This window comes from Oncorhynchus nerka, linkage group LG23, assembly GCF_034236695.1.
Source record: "Oncorhynchus nerka isolate Pitt River linkage group LG23, Oner_Uvic_2.0, whole genome shotgun sequence".
Taxonomy (NCBI): domain Eukaryota; kingdom Metazoa; phylum Chordata; class Actinopteri; order Salmoniformes; family Salmonidae; genus Oncorhynchus; species Oncorhynchus nerka.
In genome coordinates, this window is record NC_088418.1 from 44,806,857 (window position 1) to 44,830,953 (window position 24,097).

At 47.5% G+C, this 24,097-nt stretch overlaps 2 protein-coding genes across 3 annotated transcripts; both read right to left on the reverse strand.

Annotated features, from left to right (window-relative positions):
- Positions 1 to 42: 42 nt before the first annotated feature.
- svopl (SVOP-like) lies at positions 43 to 8,739 on the reverse strand. Of its 2 annotated transcripts, none has more exons than XM_029630108.2 (17): positions 8,708 to 8,739; positions 8,301 to 8,460; positions 7,520 to 7,678; positions 7,331 to 7,422; positions 7,117 to 7,215; positions 6,946 to 7,017; positions 6,693 to 6,817; positions 6,526 to 6,589; positions 6,328 to 6,453; positions 5,994 to 6,122; positions 5,843 to 5,916; positions 5,480 to 5,679; positions 917 to 1,028; positions 696 to 777; positions 484 to 573; positions 236 to 349; positions 43 to 124 (listed from the first exon to the last, which is right to left on the reverse strand). In XM_029630108.2, exons 3-17 carry the CDS (start codon positions 7,671 to 7,673, stop codon positions 113 to 115), a joined length of 1,545 nt encoding a protein of 514 aa, XP_029485968.1. In that variant the 5' UTR covers positions 7,674 to 7,678; positions 8,301 to 8,460; positions 8,708 to 8,739; the 3' UTR covers positions 43 to 112. The 2 variants fall into 2 exon arrangements, with proteins under 2 accessions (XP_029485968.1, XP_029485966.1); XM_029630106.2 differs by having other exon boundaries at positions 7,520 to 7,685.
- Positions 8,740 to 9,107: 368 nt separating this feature from the next.
- si:dkeyp-27e10.3 (UPF0606 protein KIAA1549) lies at positions 9,108 to 22,952 on the reverse strand. The gene is given in 22 exon segments (XM_065008148.1): positions 9,108 to 12,114; positions 12,289 to 12,443; positions 12,529 to 12,656; positions 12,745 to 12,797; positions 12,966 to 13,268; positions 13,397 to 13,544; positions 13,864 to 14,108; positions 14,191 to 14,387; positions 15,311 to 15,453; positions 15,538 to 15,743; positions 15,977 to 16,161; positions 16,387 to 16,564; positions 16,702 to 16,856; positions 16,960 to 17,019; positions 17,272 to 17,458; positions 17,597 to 17,727; positions 18,600 to 18,768; positions 19,007 to 19,092; positions 19,349 to 20,256; positions 20,258 to 20,468; positions 20,471 to 20,677; positions 22,734 to 22,952. Coding segments are annotated over 22 exon segments (4,413 nt in total). The 5' UTR covers positions 22,864 to 22,952; the 3' UTR covers positions 9,108 to 11,886.
- Positions 22,953 to 24,097: the final 1,145 nt, after the last annotated feature.

Below are 24,097 nucleotides of genomic sequence, written 5' to 3' on the forward strand. Positions count from 1 at the left end.
AATATCAATATCTAGATCATTTAAAACACAAAAAGACAGTGGTCAAAGTATACAACTTTTAATGTGTAAATATGCAATGACATGAATGTGTTGAGAATCACATTGCACACAGTCAGGAACTTTGCTGTGAAGAGAAGAAAGTGAATCGAATGAAATAAAGTAACACAACCATGACTTGTAGATCACATACAGAGGATTGTCTTAATGTCACACAATAACACAGACAGTGTCGTACCAGTAGTGCTCGTCCCTTTGTCTCGATTGGCAGTAGAAAGGCTCCAACGGCACAAAGCACACAGGCCACAGTAAATGGCAGCAAAGCTAAAATCACTGAGTGTGACATCAACACCTACAACACAACAAAGTCAAACATTACAACAGACACCCACATTGAAGGATAAACACTCGTAACACACATTCACATGTTAATACAAAACACACACACAATCGTCAGCCAACATGAACAACACACAGTCAACAGACCTGTGCTATGAAGGGGGCGATCATGCCTCCGATGCGGCTGAAAGAAGTGCAGAAACCCATCCCGAGGGAACGCACCGCAGTCGGGTACACCTGAGAGACCCGAAGGAGTCATCAGACACACACACGGTATACACCCGAGAGAGGTCTGTACAACACACTGTTATACACTCAGATAAATCTACGGCCGGAATGTAAAAGTTGTGTCCACATACCTCCGCAGTATAAATATAAACAACATTGAAATTCATGGAGACCAGAGACCTGATCAGAAACAGCAAAATGGTAAAACCAAACCTGGAAAGAGAGAGAGCGAGAAAGTGAGTGACAGAGAGAGAATCTGATGAACAAAAGTATTGATACTGTATTTGAAATTATGGACAAAATAAAACAGTCAAATGACTACGCCCCCACCCCAAGTGTTTACAGTGCATACATAGTAGAGCAAATGTTGACCAGCATGAAGAACAGAGCTGCCATGAGCTCCAGCAGAACCATGCTCAACTTCCTCCCAAACACGTTCAACAGGAATATATTCAGAGGGATGACTGGAGACAGACAGAGAAAGAGACAGAGAGCAAAAGCACAAAAACGAATCAGACTTACACACGAATAGTACTATTATTCAGATAGCTAAACAAAAAAAAAGAGTTCATCTGACCACAACTGTACACACACATACAGGGTTTCCACTTGACACTGCAGAAATATGTATTTCTACTGGTTGGTTAAATTGACATATCAATAAGGTGTTAATGCCATTGGTTACGCTTGCAGAGATAGCGAAAGTAAATACCTTCCCGTCTGATATTTACATGCAAGCGGTAGGTCATGTTCTGAAATTCTATTTTCATATTTACAATGTGTACGAGTTCACTATGTCCTGATGTGTGTGTGTGTGTGTGATATACAGTGGGGAGAAGAAGTATTTGATACACTGCCGATTTTGCAGGTTTTACTACTTACAAAGCATGTCCGAGGTCTGTAATTTTTTATCATAGGTACACTTCAACTGTGAGAGACGGAATCTAAAACAAAAATCAGAAAATCACATTGTATGATTTTTAAGTAATTAATTTGCATTTTATTGCATGACATAAGTATTTGATACATCAGAAAAGCAGAACTAAATATTTGGTATAGAAACCTTTGTTTGCAATTACAGAGATCATACATTTCCTGTAGTTCTTGACCAGGTTTGCACACACTGCAGCAGGGGTTTTGGCCCACTCCTCCATACAGACCTTCTCCAGATCCTTCAGGTTTCGGGGCTGTCACTGGGCAATACGGACTTTCAGCTCCCTCCAAAGATGTTCTATTGGGTTCAGGTCTGGAGACTGGCTAGGCCACTCCAGGACCTTGAGATGCTTTTTACGGAGCCACTCCTTAGTTGCCCTGGCTGTGTGTTTCGGGTCGTTGTCATGCTGGAAGACCCAGCCACGACCCATCTTCAATGCTCTTACTGAGGGAAGGAGGTTGTTGGCCAAGATCTCGCGATACATGGCCCCATCCATCCTCCCCTCAATACGGTGCAGTCGTCCTGTCCCCTTTGCAGAAAAGCATCCACAAAGAATGATGTTTCCACCTCCATGCTTCACGGTTGGGATGGTGTTCTTGGGGTTGTACTCAATCCTCCTTCTTCCTCCAAACACGGCGAGTGGAGTTTAGATCAAAAAGCTCTATTTTTGTCTCATCCGACCACATGACCTTCTCCCATTCCTCCTCTGGATCATCCAGATGATCATTGGCAAACTTCAGACGGGCCTGGACATGCGCTGGCTTGAGCAGGGGGACCTTGTGTGCGCTGCAGGATTTTAATCCATGACGGCGTAGTGTGTTACTAATGGTTTTCTTTGAGACTGTGGTCCCAGCTCTCTTCAGGTCATTGACCAGTCCTGCCGTGTAGTTCTGGGCTGATCCCTCACCTTCCTCATAATCATTGATGCCCCACGAGGTGAGATCTTGCATGGAGCCCCAGACCGAGGGTGATTGACCGTCATCTTGAACTTCTTCCATTTTCTAATAATTGCGCCAACAGTTGTTGCCTTCTCACCAAGCTGCTTGCCTATTGTCCAGTAGCCCATTCCAGCCTTGTGCAGGTCTACAATTTTATCCCCGATGTCCTTACACAGCTCTCTGGTCTTGGCCATTGTGGAGAGGTTGGAGTCTGTTTGATTGAGTGTGTGGACAGGTGTCTTTTATACAGGTAATGAGTGGAGAACAGGAAGGCTTCTTAAAGAAAAAATAACAGGTCTGTGAGAGCCGGAATTATTACTGGTTGGTAGGTGATCAAATACTTATGTCATGCAATAAAATGCTAATGAATTACTTAAAAATCATACAATGTGATTTTCTGGATTTTTGTCTCTCACAGTTGAAGTCTACCTATGATAAAAATTACAGACCTCTGCATGCTCTGTAAGTAGGAAAACCTGCAAAATCGGCAGTGTATCAAATACTTGTTCTCCCCTCTGTATATATATATATACAGTTGAAGTCGGAAGTTTACATACATCTTAGCCAAATACATTTAAACTCAGTTATTCACAATTCCTGACATTTAATCCTAGTAAAAAATTCCCTCTCTTAGGTCAGTTAGGATCAACACTTTATTTTAAGAATGTCAAATGTCAGAATAATAGTAGAGAGAATGATTTATTTCAGCTATTATTTCTTTCATCACATTCCCAGTGGGTCAGAGGTTTACCTACATTCAATTAGTATTTGGTAGCATTGCCTTTAAATTGTTTCACTTGGGTCAAACGTTTCGGGTAGCCTTCCCTCCACAAGCTTCCCACAATAAGTTGGGTGAAATTTGGCCCATTCCTCCTGACAGAGCTGGTGTAACTGAGTCAGGTTTGTAGGCCTCCTTGAACACACGCTTTTTCAGTTCTGCCCACAAATGTTCTATAGGATTGAGGTCAGGGCTTTGTGATGGCCACTCCAATACCTTGACTATGTTGTCCTTAAGCCATTTTACCACAACTTTGGAAGTATGCTTGGGGTCATTATCCATTTGGAAGACCCATTTGCGACTAAGCTTTACTAGGGGCCTGGACATGATGTCTGATCATGTCTGACTGATGTCTTGAGATGTTGCTTCAATATATCCACATAATTTTCCATCCTCATGATGCCATCTATTTTGTGAAGTGCACCAGTCCCTCCTGCAGCAAAGCACCCCAACAGCATGATGCTGCCACTTCCGAGCTTCACGGTTGGGATGGTGTTCTTCGGCTTGCAAGCCTCCCCCTTTTTCCTCCAAACATAACGATGGTCATTATGGCCAAACAGTTACATTTTTGTTTCATCAGACCAGAGGACATTTCTCCAAAAAGTACAATCTTTGTCCCCATGTGCAGTTGAAAACCGTAGTCTGGCTTTTTATGATAGTTTTGGAGCAGTGTCTTCTTCCTTGCTGAGCAGCCTTTCAGGTTATGTCGATATAGGACTCGTTTTACTGTGGACATAGATACTTTTGTACCCGTTTCCTCCAGCATCTTCACAAGGTCCTTTGCTGTTGTTCTGGGATTGATTTGCATTTTTCGTACAAAAGTACATTAATCTCTACAAGACAGAACGTGTTTCCTTCCTGAGCGGTATGACGGCTGCGTGGTCCCATGGTGTTTTTACTTGCATACTATTGTTTGTAGAGATGAACGTGGTACCTTCAGGCATTTGGAAATTGTTCCCAAGGATGAACCAGACTTGTGGAGGTCTATGATTTTGTTTCTGAAGTCTTGGCTGATTTCTTTTGATTTTCCCATGATGTCAAGCAAGGAGGCACTGAGTTTGAAGGTAGGCCTTGAAATACATCCACAGGTACACCTCCAATTGACTCAAATGATGACAATTAGCCTATCAGAAGCTTCTAAAGCCATGACATCATTTTCTGGAATTTTCCAAACTGTTTAAACGCACAGTCAACTTAGTGTATGTAAACTTTTGACCCACTGGAATTGTGATACAGTGAATTATAAGTGAAATAATCTGTCTGTAAACAATTGTTGGAAAAATGATGTGTCATGCACAAAGTACTTTTCGCACAATACATACTACCTCAATAAGCCTGACTAACAGGTGTCTGTATAAAGCCTTGCTACTCTTTTTTCAAATGTCTTTCTACTGTTGTTTTTTCTTTACTTACACACACACACACACACACACACACACACACACACACACACCTTTTTTTTTGGCACCATTGGTTAGAGCCTGTAAGTAAGCATTTCACTGTAAGGTTTACACCTGTTGTATTCAGGCGCACGTGACAAATAAACTTTGATTTGAAGTAGATGTCCTAACCTACTTGCCAAAACTAGAAATGTGTGGAGTGGTTGAAAAACTTGTTTTAATGACTCCAACCTAAGTGTATGTAAACTTCCGACTTCAACTGTATATATAGTGCCTGTTAGATATTTGGGACATCCTGGGATGTGCTTTTGTATGTTATTGCTGTTTCAAGAGCGAGTTAGCTAGCATGCTCTAATTGTATGTTATTGCTGTGATAGTTAGCTAGCATGCTCTAATTGTATGTTATTGCTGTTTCATAGTTAGCTAGCATGCTCTAATTGTATGTTATTGCTGTGATAGTTAGCTAGCATGCTCTAATTGTATGTTATTGCTGTGATAGTTAGCTAGCATGCTCTAATTGTATGTTATTGCTGTAAGCGAGAGTTAGCTAGCATGCTCTAATTGTAATGGTTGCATTAGCTCCCTGCTAATTCACAGTTATTTCCATGCTAACAGACGAATCATGCATCTACAGCCATCAACACACTGTTGTCCTGCACATCTAATGTGCTTCCTTAATGTCTATTGTCAGAATAAACACCAAATAACTGGGACCGCAGGCTGGGTATTCCTTTCTTTAAAAACAACGCAAGAGAGTTACTAAGAACGATCTGTTACACTGGTACCGAGACCAATCTTCTTGTCTTCACTGGACATGTGTTACACATGCACACCCATAGTTCTCCACCTCCAACCCCTCACTCACGGGCAACCTCCCCTAGACAGCTGATGAGGAGGGTCTGGTAGTCGCTAAAGCCGAAGGGAATGCAGTAGCACAGCCCGTCCTCTGGGTGGCTGTGTTTCTGCTGGTGCTCTGCGTCAGCGTCTGTCACACACAGCAGGTTCTTCTCCAGCAGCTCAGAGCTGCTCAACACAGAGCCATAGTAGGAGAAGGACGCCACAAACCTAGACACACATAAGTCAATAAACAACCACACACACACACACAGTTAGAGCTTCACAGCGCAGAGCTGCAGTAAGAAAAGGACAAACCTAGAGCCCTTCCACACTACAACATCAAATACAAACAGGGAAGTAGGAGGAGCAGGAAAAGTGTATGGGGCATTACCATGAGTACCACAGTAGTAGGGAGGTCCTCCTGAATGCTGGACTGACCAGGAGGCTCCAACTGCCCCTGTCTTTCTGAAACACATACACCACAGAGACATCAATAAACACACACACACACACACACACACACACACGCACACACTACTCACCACCACAGGTTCCACGAGGCTCCCTGGTGGCATGGAGGCCCTGTTCATCCTGGCGATACGCTGGAGTGTTTCCACGGCAGCCTGCACGTTCCCTGCTGACACGTTGTAGCGAGCCGACTCCGGGATAAGCTACAGACACATGGGCACGCCAGGTAAGTTAACCAGGATGAGAGTGTCAGAGAGGCTAGTCTCAACACTATTCTGAAGTTGGGGAGTCATGGGGAGAGAAGGGGGGTGGAGGGGATAGAGAAGGAGTAGGGAAGGAGAGTCCCAGAGTGTGTGGGGCGTGTCAAAGAGAGATGCTGCTGAGACTCAGAGGAGGCGGGACTCCTACCTGGAAGAGAAGGAGGAGGATGACACTGGGGATGACGGACAGGCGGATCATCCAACGCCAGCCCAGCGTTGGAACCACAGTCATACCCAGCAGGATGATGAGCATGGAGCCTACCATCCAGAAGATCTAAAGGGGAAGACAAAACTAAAGCTGAAACAACTGTGATGATGATGGCTAAGTGAGGCTATGGTGACTTACTGAGGCGAGAGGTAGCAGGTAGGATCTGTAGCTTGCAGGGATAAACTCGGTCTTTAGGACAAACCTAGGAGAAAGGAGAGTGACATCAGTAACAACGTGTCACAGAACAGGGAACTAGGTGTGTGTGTGTGTGTGTGTGTTGATGTGTGTGTGTGTGTCAGTCTTACCCCTGGGAGCACCCGGCCACACCACAGCCCACCATTAGGCGAAGGAAGATGAACCATCCGTAGGACGGAGAGAAGGAGGTGAGCAGGGAGAAATATGCTGCCCACAAAGAACCTCCAAACACCACCTAGATAGATTGATAGACTGTCAGACACATCTACACATTCACTCCGACACAGATGGTTAAAACCGATAAAAACAGTTTCCGGAAGATTTCATCTTTAGTTCATCACATAAATCTGTAAAGGGACATACCTTCCAGCGTCCATATCTATCGGCCACGTATCCACTCAGCACTCCACACACCATGAACCCTGCAAACACCATCTGAGACAGAGACAGACAGGAAGTTATATCATATACATGTTTAATAGGTACGACCACATATTTAAATGTATCTGCATGCTCATTGGTGTATTTCCTCACCGTGGAGACCAGAGCCACCTCCCAGTCGTCCAGATGCCATTCACAGCGGATCTCAGGAGACACCACGGCCAGCAACATGATCTCCATGGCCTCCGCTATCTACAATAATACATGCACGCTTATATGCTTGTGCACATCCTTTATCAAGAGTCTTTTTCACTTACATACTGACAGACAAATAGACAGACAGCTAGAAACACACACAGACACTCACGCTGGCACTGCCCATGATGACGAACAACAGAACATGGAAGCGACCAAAGCCGATGGTCTCCACCGCTTCCTCCACACTGTACGTCTGCGGCTCTGAAACACAAGGTCAAAGTTCAAATCCCACACATTATCCATTCCCAGCACATGACCAAACACTCTACCCACTGGGTGGTTTATGAGCGGCACTCACCTTTGACCTCTTGGTGTGTTTTGTTGACCTCTTGGTAAAGGCCGTTGACCTCTTGGTGAGGGTTATTGACCTCCATCTCCACTTCCTCTAGCTGGATGGCACTAACCAGCTGAGTCTTCATGGAGGACCTCCTCTGTCTCCCTACACTGCCCATTGACACTGCAGTCTACACCATTACCATACTATTAATATAAAATATTATGCACAGACAGAGCTATGGATGCAAGGACCCATGAGATCAAAATGATAGCTTTAATAATGGTTTGAGGCTATATAGTTTGTTTACAATTACATTGTTTACAAACAACGGAATTAATTTCGTTTTACTGTGCAAAAATAGAAGTAGAAATCGCAAATTGTCCCTTTAATATTATTACAGATAAGATGTCCTGCCAAAAACCTACCACAACATATAACATCGTCAGCTGGCCATAATGTAACATAACCAACAACATTAAGTCTACCTGTCAACTAGCTCTCAAGAACACAAGGGGGCCCAAGCGGGTTCACAGCTTCCCTCTCTTGTATTTTCAGTTGAACATAATGCCCACAGCTGACTCCATGTTAACTACAATCCCGACACTCTGTAATAACGTTTAGAAACGCTAAAATAAAACTACAAATATTCGGCAAAGTTTTCAATTTAAAAAAATATATATACTGAACGTTATCATACATTGAACAGCGCATAGACTTATTATGCGACGTTAACCGTACATCAATAATAATGCACTAAGTAAACTATGCGGTAAATCACAGCACCGCGGGGAATCACTGTTACCTGCTCTTTGTGATGAATTCGCAACTTTGTTGAAGGCTATCTTTGTCCAGATGAATAACTTTTCATATATTAGCCATCTTGAGAATCAATGTCAACGCAGAAACTCGGCGAGTTCTGCCCACCTCGGGACAGGTAAATCAGGAAGTTGATGACAACACCCCTAAAAAAGTCAAGACGACACGTTTTCAGGTTCCGCCTAACGACGTCTGTAACTACATGTGATAATTAGTATTCAAATATTGTAAAAGTTCATAAACAACCCTATTCAAACCGATTTCGGTTTTCCCAGAAGTAAAATGATCGCGAAAGTTTGCTACTTCCTTTTCTGTCCACGATAAATTATATTCAACCAGGACTACCCAACGAGAATTACAACTTGCCTTGGACATTAATATATTTTAGCCTACCTGGTATTGTTGAGATATCTATCTATCTATCTATCTATCTGCCGGTGTGTGTTGGTGAGAGCAAAGCTACAGGAGAGAGGTTGGGTTGCAGATTATGGGTTGACAATAGTTGAGGCATTATTCAGTCAGGTTTATCCTGTTGTTTCTCCCCCCTCTGTGTGTGTGTGTGTGTGTGTTGGAAGGGACAGAAGGGTTAGGTATCAGTTATCAGAATTGGGAAGGAGGTGCACAACTAAACAAAAATACTTCTGTTCCACAGCTGCACTCACCTGTAAGCCTTAGCCAATCTCGACAACAACAAAAAGGTACCAGCAACTAAAATACTATCATTTTTTTTACACGTTTGTAGAGAAAAAAAAGATGAAGACAGAAAAGGCTGAGTTTAAACACATTTCTTTAATGTTTGATTTACACATCATTCAGACTCAATACACCACGGGGATGCAGCTCAGGAGAGAGGTACGAAGAGTGGGAAGGTGAGAGAGCTGTAAAAACAGGTATTGGTGGTCCTGCCCGACAACATTGCAGACACATGCCAGACCTCACAACAGCTGGATAGGTGTTTAACATACCAGTTAACCACAACATGTGATTTTTGACTGAGCAGTCGATGACGTGGCATGCGACCATTGGTTGACGCAATGCAGTGTCTGTGAATCTAGTCGGGCAGGAACCCCACCCTGGTCTGACATTTAATACACCCGAGCGTCTACTACAAAGACACGCCCCACGGTGTGGCCTATAGATGAGCCCGCCCCAGTCTCAAAGGTAAACAAAACACATACCCTCTGGGGACAGAGTATAGGCATATGATATCAGGGCCAACAACACACCTGCTCCGACACTCTGGAGACACACACAGAGAATCACAGATCTAGAAAACACAGAACTATGAAACGCAGATCTAGAAAACACAGATCTATGAAACCTTCATGAGACGCCCGCAGCTACTCAAAGTCCAGAGCTTGAAGTGACAAGAGAATCCTATCTTTTTAGATAGGAATATCAATCAACATCAGTGTGTGTCTGTGCTCCCCATGTCGGTATAGGCTGTGTGAGACTGAGGAGACATCAACACACTCCAACCCCCTGTACAGAGGGAGAGAGGGGTCTGTTATTGTAAGTTACTTAGTAGCACCAGGTGAATCGGTTTGTCGTCCGCGCGCACACACATCTGTGACTCCACTCTCCGTATAATCCCACAGCCTTATTGACATGTACTAGGTCCAATCAGGAAGGTTATAAGTCCCAGCAGATGAAGAGTTCTGAATCAGGATTGGTCCACAGGGAAGATGATGTGTTGGAAGGCTGTCCATATAATTGAGCAATCACAGATAAAATAGTTTGACATATTTTCAGCTAATATTTATTTTCTTTTATATACTATATTTATTGTTATCAATTTTCATTTAGGTTCAAAAATATTATTAGAAAAGGCAAAACAAGAGAATAACACCAACATACTGTATATTTTCTAATGCTTGATTATTATGATGTGTTATGTGCTTGGATGGATCATGTTCGGATGGCACTTCTCACTCTTTACTTGTGTTACAACTCTTCAGTTGAACTTTTGTTTTAAAAAAAAGTTCTTATTTTAGCAGCATGCCTGAGAGAAGACAACAATTAACTGTCACATCACTAATAGCTAGCTAGCCGAAGCCTCAAACGTAGTCAACATGCTGTAGATAGCTAGAGCTGTATGGGCAAACCTTCTCTCGCCTGCACAAACCCACACATTACTGACCATTGACCAAACCCAATAAGACCACAGAGAAAACAGCCTGAAGCAGAGATGGAAGCCAGCCATGCAGCCATACCACCAGCAGATGGAGACAAAGAGCACTTAATAACCATCACCAAACCCACCAACTACTACAGTATAGTATATGTCGATTTGTCCTAAATAGCATTGTTTCCTAGATCCACCTCCTTCAAGAGGTTCACCTTTACATCCATTTGGATAAGAGCTGACCAAGGAAAGGAGATGAAGAAAGGAAGCCATTTGGGGGAAATTAGACATAGTGTTTTTCACTCGCTATAAACCACCCCATCAAAATCCCCAAATTCAAAATCACATTTGCAACACGTTTTGTCGATGTTCATACCATTGTATACAATCATTCCTATTCCAATCTTGAATTTCACAAGAGAAACACTATCACAATTTGACAGAGTCAATCATCACCCCGGAAATATATATATATATTCACATTATATCTGCAAATCCATGGTTTTTCCTTCTTCATTTTTGTGCCGTCAACACATGAACACACGGGCAGGGAGCGACTATGCTAAGCGACGTCTCCACTGCGATAAACAACGTTATGATCAGCTCCACGGCAACAGTGAGCGCAAACACAGGGAGAATACAGCCATAGAACATCCAAACAGTATTGGTCTTTTTTCATCTTCTTTTGAACAAAATAAAGGATTTAAATCAAGTATACTTTCAGAGCAATAAAAAATAAATACAATTTCAATACTCCATTGGTCACCCTTATTCATTCATATTGTGCTCTTTTGGGATTTTTATATCTACTAATATTTTCATATACTTTTTTCATCTGTATATTCAAGTCCCCCGTGCCCAAAGTATACTATACTCCAAATCTCTCTACAGTGCAAGACCTCACCAATATGGCTGATGAATGGAGAAGACCTCACCAATATGGCTGATGAATGGAGAAGACCTCACCAACATGGCTGATGATGAATGTGTGTTGAAGGCAATGCGTGGTTAACTTAATGACAGGAGACATGAGGCTGAGGTTTAGCACCACATACAGGAGGTCAGGAAGGGTAGAGACGGACCCTCTCAAGGAAGCATTTCTATGGAACTGAAGAAAACAAACTCGATCCTCCTGTCCAGTGGAAACACTGTGCTGTTGAACGAGGAACCTTTACAGAGAGAAGAACCCTGTAAAGAACCGTGATGTTATTGTTGTAAGGAAATCGTATCTGTTGCAGACTGGTTCAGTCTTGTTCAGACCAACTTATGAATAGTAGTATGAGCCTCTTTACACCAGTTTAGAGAAAGTGGTTCTGACTGTTTCAAACTAGTTTGGGGTAGTGATTCCGGTCAATCCATACTTGCTTAGGATGAGTAGTTCAAACTGGTTCCGACCAGTTTAGAGTCAGCAGTTTTGACCAGTTATGGGGTAGGGGCTCACACTGGTCTAGGAGTAACTGCTGGCCACAGCAACCTGTTTCTGGGCGAGCCGTCGTAGCTCCTCCCTGATGGCCTTGATGAGGGAGGCGGAGCTTTGGGCTGAGGGGGAGGACTCGTCTAGGGGGAACTCTGGAGTGGGAGGGGCCAGGAGCATTGGGGAGACAGAATGGTCTCCCAGAGAGGAGCTGGGCATCTGAAACACACCGGAGGAGGAGAACTCAGGGAACGACAGCACCTAAAGAGAGGGAGATAGATCCGAGACAGGGGTAAGAGCGAGAGAGATCAAATTACTTCTCTGTAAACTAGATGACTCCTCTGGAAAACAAATGTTTCTCTTCATCTCTGACATATGGTCCGCCCAATACAGTCTCATGCTGTCCCTGTTGGTCATCATGTAGTCTGGACTCACAGTCTCCCTGCTGGCTCCGGGTCTGGAGAGGTCCTGGTCTAAAGGCTGCTGGTTCCAGCTGGAGCCTGTTGGCCCAGAGACGCTGCGGCCCACCCCAGGGTACGCACTGATCCGGCTCGACAAGCCCACCTGAGTCAGGTGATGCAGCTGAGCACCTGAGAACACAAACACACCATATGTAAGTAATCATTAGCTACACACATTAATCCCAATTAACACACACACACATGGTGCCTTTACCTGTGCTTCCCCCAACAGGCCGAGGTCTGGAGGAGGAGGGGGGCTCTTCATACTGCCCCCTGTTGGCGTAGACAGAATCCTGCAACTGCTCCTCTTCAGTAACATAGGCCCCTGAACCCAGGCCCTGCCTGAAACACACACATACACCAGATTTTAGAAATGCTGACATTCACCGAATGTACTTCAGCTTGGGTAGTATGGTAACATCTGTCTCACCTCTGCGACAGGCCTTGTATTGACGAGGGAGACATCCCCAACTCTGCATACCTCTGGACAGGAAGAGGGGAGAGAACATATATATATAGAGAGAGAGAGAGGAGAAACATGTAGATGCAAAGTAGTAGAGGGAGAGAGAGAAGCTGAGAGGTTGAGAGAGACAGCACGATTCATACTTCACAGAAGAGACCCTGGGAGTACACACAAACACACACTCTTACCGCAGAGAAGGGGCTGTGTGTGGGGGCTGCGGGGTAGGAGCCCCACTGGCGTGATGGGTGTGTCTGTGGGGAGGGAGAGGGGCTTGGCAGGGCGGGGCTGACCTGCGTGACCCCGACACTGACGCTGCCCTGGGAGGAGGGCGACACCAGGGCGAAGGCATCATCCAATAGGGAGTGCATCTGTTGCCGCGCCTCCTCGATGGACGGCTGGGGGGGCACATAGGGGGGCGGGGGAGGGGCGTGGTCAAACACCTCGTCGTTAGGGGAGGGGCTGCCGTGGTCTGGAGGTAGGTCTGGGTCGGACTGGAGGAGAGAGAAGAGGAGGAAGTATGAGTGAGCATGTATATGGTGTGTGTGTGGCCTACATGGTGAGACACACATACTATGCGCACCTACACACACACAGTATGCGCATAGTATGTGTGTCTCACCATGTAGGCCACATTGTTGAGTCCAGGGTATTTCCTGTAGGTGGCGCTGTTGTCTGTGAGCAGGCGGTCTCTGTCCGTCAGTCTGTCTGTGTCTGGCAGACTGCCATTCCCCTGCTGCCTCCGCCGGCCCCGAGGAGAGCGCCTCCCCCTGGCAGGGCAGGGAAAGACATCGGCACAGATTAGTCACAGACACATTCATACAACGGAGTCACACAGAACCATCTAATTCAGTCACAGACACTAATACAGATCGGTCACACATATTCAGCGTGACTATTCATTGGCATCTACAGGGAAACCGTGTTCAAGGGATGCAAATATCTTCTATCGAGAGGTCGATGCAGAAGAACGAAAAGGAGAATCTTGATACAAAGAATGAAAACCACCTGATGCTAGTGGGAGGTAGTTATGAAACAAGTTGACCATGGAGGAAAGACGAAGAGTTTGAGTATGTACGACCATCTCACCTCTTCCTGGATTCCCCTGGGGTGGGGGGCGAGGGGTGGTCGGGGTGCAGGATGCTGTCCATGTGGTCATGGGCTGAGCTGTAGAGGCGCTGGGGACACCCTCCCTGCCCCGCCTCCTCCTGCGCCTGCCCGAAGGCATCCAGGATGTCATCCATAGAGGGGAACTCACACTGGCCCCGCCTCTTAGCCCGCTGACGCAGCTTGTTCCTGTGGTGCTCAATCTCAGACTTATGTCTCAGAGCCACCTAGATAAACGCACACACCAAGGTGTTAAGGAGTTTTAAGGTGTGTGTGTGTGTGTGTGTGTGTAATAGTGTGTATTCTCACCTCTGCGCTGACCCTCTCTGTGATGGTGGGGCTGTGTGAGCGTTGTGGTGGGCTGGGCCGGGGCTGCATGGCAATCAGCTGGACCTTGTTGGCCTGGCGACCCCTGCCGTCAGACGAGCCTCGGGACAGACGGTCCACGTGGTCAAAGATGGAGGAAGAGGAGAGCAGCTCATCTGGACCACTGCCTGCGGGAGGGACTGGGGAGCGGGAAAGAGGGAGAGGAGAGAGGAGAGAGGGGAGGGGAGAGAGGGGAAAGAGGGAGAGGAGAGAGGAGAGAGGGGGAGGGGAGGGGAGAGAGGGGAGGGGAGGGGAGAGGGGAGAGAGGGAGAGAGGGGAGGGGAGAGAGGGAGAGAGGGAGAGGAGAGAGGGAGAGGAGAGAGGGAGAGGAGGGGGAGAGAGGGAGAGGAGGGGGAGAGAGGGAGAGGAGAGAGGGAGAAAGAGAGTAAGGTAAACTGTAGTAATATTGTAGCACTAAACTGGGTTCTTCCTGGCAAGCTGCAGCTTTACTGAACCACTCAACATGAAGCGAGGACGTTCCCATCTTATTCCTCCCTATGATCCAGGCCAGAACAAAAAGAAAGGAGGCCAGAGAGAGAGAGAGAGACACAAGAGAGAGAGAGAGAGACACACAGAGTGAGAGACAGAGAGAGAGGGAGGGGGCAGGAAGCATTATCACTTGGTGATCAGGGAGAGCGATTCAGGACATGTTCACATTGCAAGCTTTTTCCTCCCCTCTGTTTCTGCTTCCTCCCCCTCCTCCACTCGCTCTCCATCCTGCGTGCTTCCCCTCTCCCTACCTCTTTCTCGCCCTCCCTCTCTTTTTCTCTCTGATGTATCTCCTTTAATCAGTTGTTCTCCTGCTGATTCAGCGCATAGCTCTCTCTAGGACACACGCACGTACGTACACGCACATTCACACACACAAATATTCACACTATTTCTCCCTCTACCACTTATTCTCCTCTGTGTTTCAGCATGGGCATTGTAGATAGAATAGTATACATGTAGAGATGACCTGATTCCTCATTGTAATCTACCTGACAAAGAATCCAGTTTGTTCTATTATGGTACATTTCTATCAGAATGTTCTGAATAAGGCCTCAGGGTAAAGAGAAATGGCCGTGTCTCTTGCCATTCTTGGGCGTTTTGTTTCGGTGCGGTTTCCCCTCGTGGGGCGTGCCCACATGTCTGGTGGTCTCCTCTGCAGACTCCCTGCCACTCGATTGGTCGCTACCTAACGAGTCGCCATCTGACGGGGACAGTCTGGCCAATCAGAGAAAAACAGCGGTTAGTGTGGGGTTGTGGATTAGTGTGGATGTATCCCTGCGTGTGGATGTGTTTACCAACCTCCCCCTACGGCGGTTAGCGCGGGCAGCCTTGGTGGAGGAGCCCTTGGATTTGGGAGTGTTGAGATCCCCTCCCTCAGAGGGGGTGGACTCTTTGATGGGCACAGGGAGGGCACCAGGCTCCTGGATCACCATGATGTCATCCTTACTGTGCTGCCCCAGGTGGAGCTTGGCGAAGTCAAACCCTTTCACACTGGAAGCCTGCAGCTGGAGAGAGAGGTGGGGGGGGTATAGAAAGGGAGACAGAAAGAGGGGAGAAAGAGAGATGGGGAGAGAGAAAAGGGTGGAACAAGTAGAGATCCAAGCACATCAAGACCTGTATGTATGCATGACTACAGCCTTATGCCCTTCTTATTTTGATGTAATTCCGGTCAGATAACAAATCCAGTCCCTCATCTAGGTTGACCCTCGACCCCTAACCCTTCACCCCTGCCCCTAACCTTCTGTCTCTGCTGGATGGTGTTGATGGCGTCAGGCTGGAACTCCAGCTTCTCCGAGCCACACAGTTTCCAGTAGAGGATGATGATGATGAAGATAGCCAGCAGGACAGGCACCACCACCCCCACAATCAGCCAGACACTGCTGCTCTGAGTCTCAGACGGGGGCACCGTCAGGGTCTCCACAGCTACAGAAGACAAGTACAGTATGTACATATACAATCAGCTTACACTTTTATTTAAGCAATATGCTACTGTACATTAGGAAATGAGTGCAGCCAACCTGCATGGGCATACAATTGCGAATCACTGGATGCTACTTATCGAAATCCCACATACACAAGTGCACATGCGGCCACCCGCTGGTGCGCGGACACACACTCGCACACGCACGCTCGCATGCATAGACTCACGCTGGGCAAGGGGTCTCTGGACGCGGTGCCCCAGTACGATGGCAGCCCGTTGCAGCTCCAGGCGGTTGAGGGTGGCAGCGGTGGCATCAGCAGGGACTCTCTCCCCCTCTGGTCCCTCCACGAAATACACCACTTCCAGAGAACGCCCTGAACCTGCCAGCCTCGACACACGCACCACCTGGAGATAACGCCGTGGAGTCAGAGTGTGTGTGTGTGTGTGTGTAGTGTGTGGGGGGAGTACAGCATGTGCATGTGGTAAGGATGCTACAAACAGCACCCGTAGTGGGTGCGAGAGTGGATAAGTGTGTTGAGTACCTGTAAGCTATTGTTGCCCACGGCCGTGGATCTTTTCCAGCGGGGTCGTTGACTCCCCTCCCCTAGCCCCTCCTCCAGCAGCAGGGCCAGACGGCGCTCCAGACGAGCCTTGAAGCTCCGCTCCGTCACCGTCTGCTCCTGGACACCCAGTAACACTGCAATACACACACTCAACACTAATGCACTTCTCAAAAACGGCCGTCGTGACTGGAACACATGCATGCAGCTCTAGCGCGGTAATTCTCTCCACATTCGTACCGGTGCGGACCCAGGAGGAGCGTAGATGGTGAGAAACGTTCAGCTCGGGGTAGTGGAAGGCTGGAGAGACAAACACAGGACATCAGGTTACTTCACTGATGTCCGTGGGGCACGCAACTCATTTAGAATGGGTATGTGTGGGAGTACAGTACATGCATATGGTCAGGATGCTATAAACGGCACCCAGGTGTGAGAGTGTATAAGTGCGTGCACATGCATGTGTGGGATAGTAACTGGTGTATAGATGGGGTGTGCGTGTAGTGTCAGTGAGGGGTAGATGAGATGTGTGTGTGTGGTGTGTGTGAGACTTACGTTCAGCGATCTGCAGCGCGGGGAAGCCCAGGTAGAAGCTGAACTCCACCGTGCTTAGGTGTCTCAGGTGACCGCTGACCTCTGACCCCAACAGGTAGCCCCGCCCATCACGCAACGCAAACGTGATGTCCACCGGAACCTTCTGGTCACCCTGCGGCTTGGCCTGACCCATGGTGATGTTCAGAAGCTGGAGGTAAACACACACACACACACACACCTTACAGATTGACAAACTTTTTGATTGATCTGAATCTCTTTCCTCAGCTCCGCTGAACCTGCCCAAGTAAATGGCTAGTACACACACATTCACGGCTACGACTCTTACCTGTACAGTAACGTTGCCAAATTCATGTGCACGTCTGCGTGTCTCTGTGTAGGCCATCAGCAGTCCTCTCTCCACTCGCTCACTGAAGTTACACACACGCACATCCACGTGACCGGGCACAAACTGCAGCACTAGAAAACACACACATTATAGATTATCACACTGACAGTACACACACATTGTCCAATGCAGCACTAAAACGCACACACACACACACACACTAATGATGGGAAGTTCGGCTCAGAACTTTGACTCGTTCAGTCAAAAGAACAAATCTTTCGAGTAATTCAGTTCATTTGAGTTAGTAATGCCCAGAGCATGCAGGACCGCCCACCAGCCAACGATGAACTGAAAATTAAAGTCATGATTCTACAAGCCTCTAGTTCACCATAGCTTATTGGAGCTGCATTTTGTGACAGACTTGTAAAAGTTTGATTTAAACTATGTCTAATTTGTAGATTGCTAGGCATACGACTCCTGGGGGAATGCATTGCTTGACTGCCATGAGGGCGATGAGCACAGTATCGTTCAAACTGCGCCCCCCCCCCCCCCCAAAAATTTTTTTTGTTTTGGTTCTACTAAGCTGTGTCATCACAACATTCATTTCATTCAGGAGATCAATGATCAGTTCTGAACATGTATTTTTCTTCTCTATGCTGCCTGCATCATGATCTACTCCCATGTGCCAATATATGACAGACAAGTGGTCTGACCACCATGTCTCTGGAGCCTCTGAGCCGGAGGAGCCTGTATCAATCCTGCTATAGGGCTCATTGCGACCAGCAGGTCAAACGAATGATGTAAATGAACGACTCACCCAATCTCTTTCACTTCTGAGTGACCTGTTCATTTTAGTTGTTCGTTTGACCTGCTGGTCGCAATGAGTCCTATAGCAGGATTGATTCATATATATATATATATGTGTGTGTGAGAGTGAGAGTGAGAGAGAGAGTGAGAGCAAGAGAGCGCGCGAGAGAGAGAGAGAGGAGAGAGAGGTTCCTACCAGAGTGTATCTGGTACTTGTGATCAGGTATGCCGTAGAGAGGTGAGACAGTGGGGAACAAGGAGGAGCTTCGTGTTGATTGGCGCAGAGCGTTGACGACAGACATGGCGGTGAAGATCAGAGGTCCCGCCACAACACGGAACGCAAGGCTAGACGGAGTTCTCAGGAACTGGCAGAAGGAGAGAGGGGGGGGGGGGGAGAAGAGAAGAGAGCAGAGGGAGAGAGTGGAGGAGAGGAGGTTGGGAGGGAGAAGAGAGCAGAGGGAGAGAGTGGAGAAGGAAGCCAGGCATGATTGGCTTTCAAGACATTTGTGAAAGGCAAATTTGCACATTCCTGCAATGCATCTCATGATTACAATCATGCTCTTTCCCCAAAGCTTCCCCAGTGAGTATTGATAGTAGGCCTACCTGCAACTCCACTGAGCGGTTGAATTCCCTCTTCAAGATGTCCCTGACCTGGCCAAAGCCCACAGTGGAGCCAGACTTTGGCAGGACTAGGAAGAGACAGGTTTAACCTCCAACAACCTGCATTCAACTATTGCCAATGCATTCCCTGAAAACACACTCCTAAGCTATATGTTAACCAAGGGATGTGCTCCCTTTAAAACAGGTGACCATGAGATCCCAGCACAACACAATTGACAGGCCAGAACAGTGCAATGCATCCCCATCTACAATATTGGCATACAATTGCCTCTCATAAGTACTTCCATCTCTAGTCTACTTTGAGTTCTACTGGTGTTGTCTTACCCACTCTGACCAGGTACATGTCAGGCTTGGTGACGTTACACAGATACTGGCGTCCTGGAGGGGCTGGGGGAGTCCGGGTGATGCTCGCCAGGGTACCAGGGGTTGTCGTGGTAACAGTGGTTGCCTTGGTAGTGGTCGTCGGTCGGTTGCTGGGAATCTCGGTCACAGGTGGTGGTGGTGGTGGTGGTTTTATGGGTTCCCTCCCTGGAGGTCGCAGCATGGGGGGGCGAGCCAGGCTGGTGGTGTTAGATGGGGGCAGTGGAGGGTGTCTGCCAGGGGTAGCTGGGGGGACTCTGGGCCGCGGAACAGGAGGCTGAGGAGGTACTCTGGAGGTGGGTCTAACTCCAGGGGTGGAGGTACCCTGACCCTCCCAGAGAGTGGGTGAGAGGGTCAGGGGAGGGGTGGGACCTGCTGAGGGGACAAGAGGGTGCTTGTGGTCCCGGGCAGGAGGGGGCCCTGTGCTAGGGGAGGGGGATGGGGGCTGAGTGTGTATGTGTGTTTTTGTGGTAGTGGTGGGTGTGATGCCAAGTTTGGGGGTGGTCTTTGGGGGTGGGATGACAATTTCTCTATCTCTGTCTCTTTCTCCATCTCGATCCCTCTCCCTTTCGCTCTCCCGTTCTCGCTCCCGGTCCCTGTCTCTCTCCCATTCCCTCTCCTCTTCTCTCTCTCTCTCCCGTTCCCTCTCCTCGTCTCTCTCTCTGGCCAGCAGATTGGTGTAGTACTCCAGACTGTTCATATCTGGCAGCAGCAGCTCCGTGGGCTCCAGAGGAAAAATGTCCCCCAGGTCATAGTCTTCTTCATCCCAGTGAGGGTATCCCTCAGGCTGGGCAGGGTGAGTGAAGGGGAGACCCTCCCGGAGGGGGGAGGTGGGGGACGTATAGGGTCGGAGGAGGCTGGAGGACAGGGGAGGTTGGGCGGGAGGGGAAGGAGGTGTCATAGGAGGCCCCGTCGTCAGGGTCGTAGGTGTGACTGGGTAAGGGTGTGGCCAGGGCCAGTTCCTCCCCCTCTGGGCCCATGAAGGAGAGCGTTTCCAGGTAGTCACCAGACCCCCAGGCCTCCTCTAGGGAGGGGGCGTGTTCCCAGGGCGGGGGCGGGGTGAGGGTGGGCTGGCTGTGGGGGGCAGAGGAGGGGGGTGGCTGGGGGACAGCAGGTCCGGGGGTCTCAGGAGGAGATGTATGCCCTGAGCTTCATCGTCCACTGAGGCAGCATCAGTGTTACCATGGGGACTAGTGTCTTTGGGTGGGGTGGCGCCTGGCCATCTGGAAGAGGGTGACGATGACGACCGCGATGAGGACCGTTTTGCTGTCGTTCCGTTGGAGTCCACACCGCCTGTGGAGAGATAAACTACCGTCACAACACGTGTGACTGTCCAGGCCAGAATGGCCCATAGTGCAGGAGCCTCTCCTGTTTCTGTAGCGCGAGGCAGCTTGATGTACAAGTACACACCCTGGACAGGACGCTAGTTTTTCACCGGGCCGTGTACATGTGTGTATGGTTAAAATTCATGTATGAACACAGCAGACTGAGCAGAATCCCTGCGGGTGGCTGAGAGACCTAGTTAAAGCTGAGCTCCATCTAGAGAATACAATGAGCAGAGGATAGAGGCCAGCACTGAGCTCTCTCTCTCTCTCTCACACACACACACACACACAGAGAGTCGACCCTAGCCTTTTAGGGGCCCTAAGCGAGATTTGCTTGTGTGACTTCTATCTCATGGGCAAAACATCTGTGTCTCCCCGTCTTGGCTCATACTGCAATTTTACACATTTTGTCATGGGGCAGAGAGAAATTTTGCAGTTTTAAAATCCAATTTCCTGCAATTTATACACATTTTGCTAAAAGGTGAATATTTTCTGTTTTAATGCCAATTTCCAGCAATTCCACATATTTTGCCATATGACTTAAGCCATGTTAATACAATATCTGGGTGAGTGACTAACACATCAATGGGGGCCCCCTGGAGGTCAAGGCCCCTGGGCACGTGCCCTGCATGATTACTACATACAATTTTTAGATAGCTGGCTAAAATGTTAGCCGACACGTGATAATTGAGTGACTGACATAAGAGGAAAACTGCTGATGCAGTACCAAATTTCAAAATGCCACCTTGTGTATTCTATCATTCTAACTCTCAGCACTAAGTTGAGACCCCGACTGTCGCTTATTTGGAGGGTCGGCCCTGCGCACACAATCGTCACTCAACAGGACACTGAGGAGTCTTACACGCACACACAGGCATTGAAAAACACCCAGTGCCACAGTGCATTTATCATGATTTTATGCACAATATACTGTATCGCAATACAGATTTATCACAGTACAGATGTATGATAATCACTCTGGGATGGTTACCTTGACTCAAACAGAATAAATGAACAATCTCCTAGCTCTCCCTGCTCCTCCATCCCCTCCCTCTCCCACACACACACACACACACACACACACACACACACACACACACACACACACACACACACACAGCAGTATAGTAAGTTACATTATGGCGAGGACCCTGCCTCCTCCTCCTAGCCTTGACTAGGCTCTGCCGTGCATTGCGGCAGCATCACGTGCTGTGTGGCGGCAAGCTCATTGGTATGCTGCAGACATGGCACACAGCTCAGAGGCGTCCCAGCCAACAGCAGGATCAAATCGCACGCACGCATTACATTGATACAGAGAGGGAGTTAGTGATGGAGAGAGCAGAAAAAGAATACAGAGAAACAGAATTAGAGAGGGGAAGAGTAATCGAGAGAGAGAGAGGAGAAAGAAAGAGAACGAGACCGCAGGAATGAAGATGGGTGAGAGAAAAGACTTGAGTTTCTAAGAATAGCATGCAGCACCCTACGTTCGATCCACATGGCTGTGATGACAATGATCCAATCAGCAGTGCTAAACGTCCTTCATCACCGGGCAGTAGTCCGTCTGCCCCTGTCACACAGCCGCCCACAGATTTCTTTATTTTAAGTCAGGATATATTTTGACTTTGAGGGGGTGCTTGTATGCGCCGTGTGTGTGTGTGTGATGCCTCAAGGCCGGTGAGTGGGACAGACTGAGGGATGACTGTGTGTGTAGGCATCCACTGTCCATCTGTCCCCGACGACATAACCGAGTCACAGAGATGGAGGAGGATGAATGGACAGAGTTAAAAGGATGGAAAGACACTAGGTGACAAGATGGCGGTGAATATGGAAGTTGGTGCATTCAGCACCAAGGCCAGCTCCAAAAGTCAATGGCAAGTCAAATACTGGGAAAGTCAAATGAAAGTCAAAAACTGGCCCTGTCTCAGTGTACCTTGATGAAACCAGGTGTGAACAGTAGTTCTTATCATTCTGACTCAAAGATATCAGCCATCCATGACTATGAGGGTAAGACAAATGTCACGTACCTGCAACAGGTGAGCTTGACATCGTCATGGACACCAGCAACGATGCTACCAGCAGGCGCGCGCAATTAGTGCGCAGGCCCTGTGAGACTCCGGGGCACATCCTCGAACACGCGCTCATCAGAATCTTCATGGCACGCTAGTTGTCACATCACACACGTGCGATGCCATCTCTCCTCAATAGCATCATCACTGCATGCTTTCAGGCGACCCTATATGCAAATATCTAATAATACAAATCTATTGAGATAAAGGCCTAATAATACCAATATCTTCATTGTATAGATACATTGAATGGGTTAATGCCTATTTTTAACTAGGCTACTAAAGCAACAGACGCCTTACCAGTGTCCTGACACATTTGATAGCTGGCTGACCCCATTATTGGGAGGCTTCTACTAGGCCACGGCTGCCAACAAACATCATGCATCTCACACATCCGACGGCCACCGTGCAGTTCCTCTATTTATTAGGTCTATTTGAGATAACCAACGGATTTAGTTGTATCATAATTAACCTATAATACTGTCGGACATGACAATTCCAAACGTATTATCCTATCTTCATCATTAGGCTACCTCGTCTAACGGACATTCTTACAGTTTCCCACAGTATGCCTACACGTTCGCAGCAATAGACAAATTGATACATTTCAGTGATAAAAAGGGCGAGCTGTTAATAGCTCAAATTTGGAAGCCTTTTTTAGACTGAATGCTGACAATCGGCTGATAATGTTAAACCAACCTAAGTGTAACTGAAAGAAAAGAAAAAAGCCTAATCAAAATATCTCAAACACACAGTTAGCCTATAGCATTCGGCGCATTTCTTTCTTTCCATAGCCTATTTTTTCACAGCGATGTGATGGAGCCTACCTGCCATCCAGGAGATGCGGTATAGGCGCGTCACGCCTCTCCCAGGCCCATGCAGCCACGCGCTCCCCGGCAAGGAGAGAACGAACACAATTACTATATTGCCAAATGCAGAAACTGAAAACCCGTTTTTTCCGTTAGATAAATAACTCCCAATGTCGCCAGTAATGACTGAATCTGTTCGCGGCCGAGCACTTGAACGTAAGCCGCGCCGTGTTCATCTCGCGGTGAAACGTCACACGCTCATTATTGGAAAACCTGAGATTCTGGACACGTCTCAGTATCATAGTGTCTGCCTCAAATAGGAATATATCATAACGCCTCTAATTTTGTCCATAATACCCGAAAATGACACTCGATTCCACACACAAATCATGAGCACGCTATAATTCGGTTTATTATTGGGAGGCGCGCATCGCTTAGATGGTTTTGCAGCAGAGCGTTCTCTGCAACACCCCAGCATTCCTCAAATGCGTGTGCCAACATACTTGGTCATTG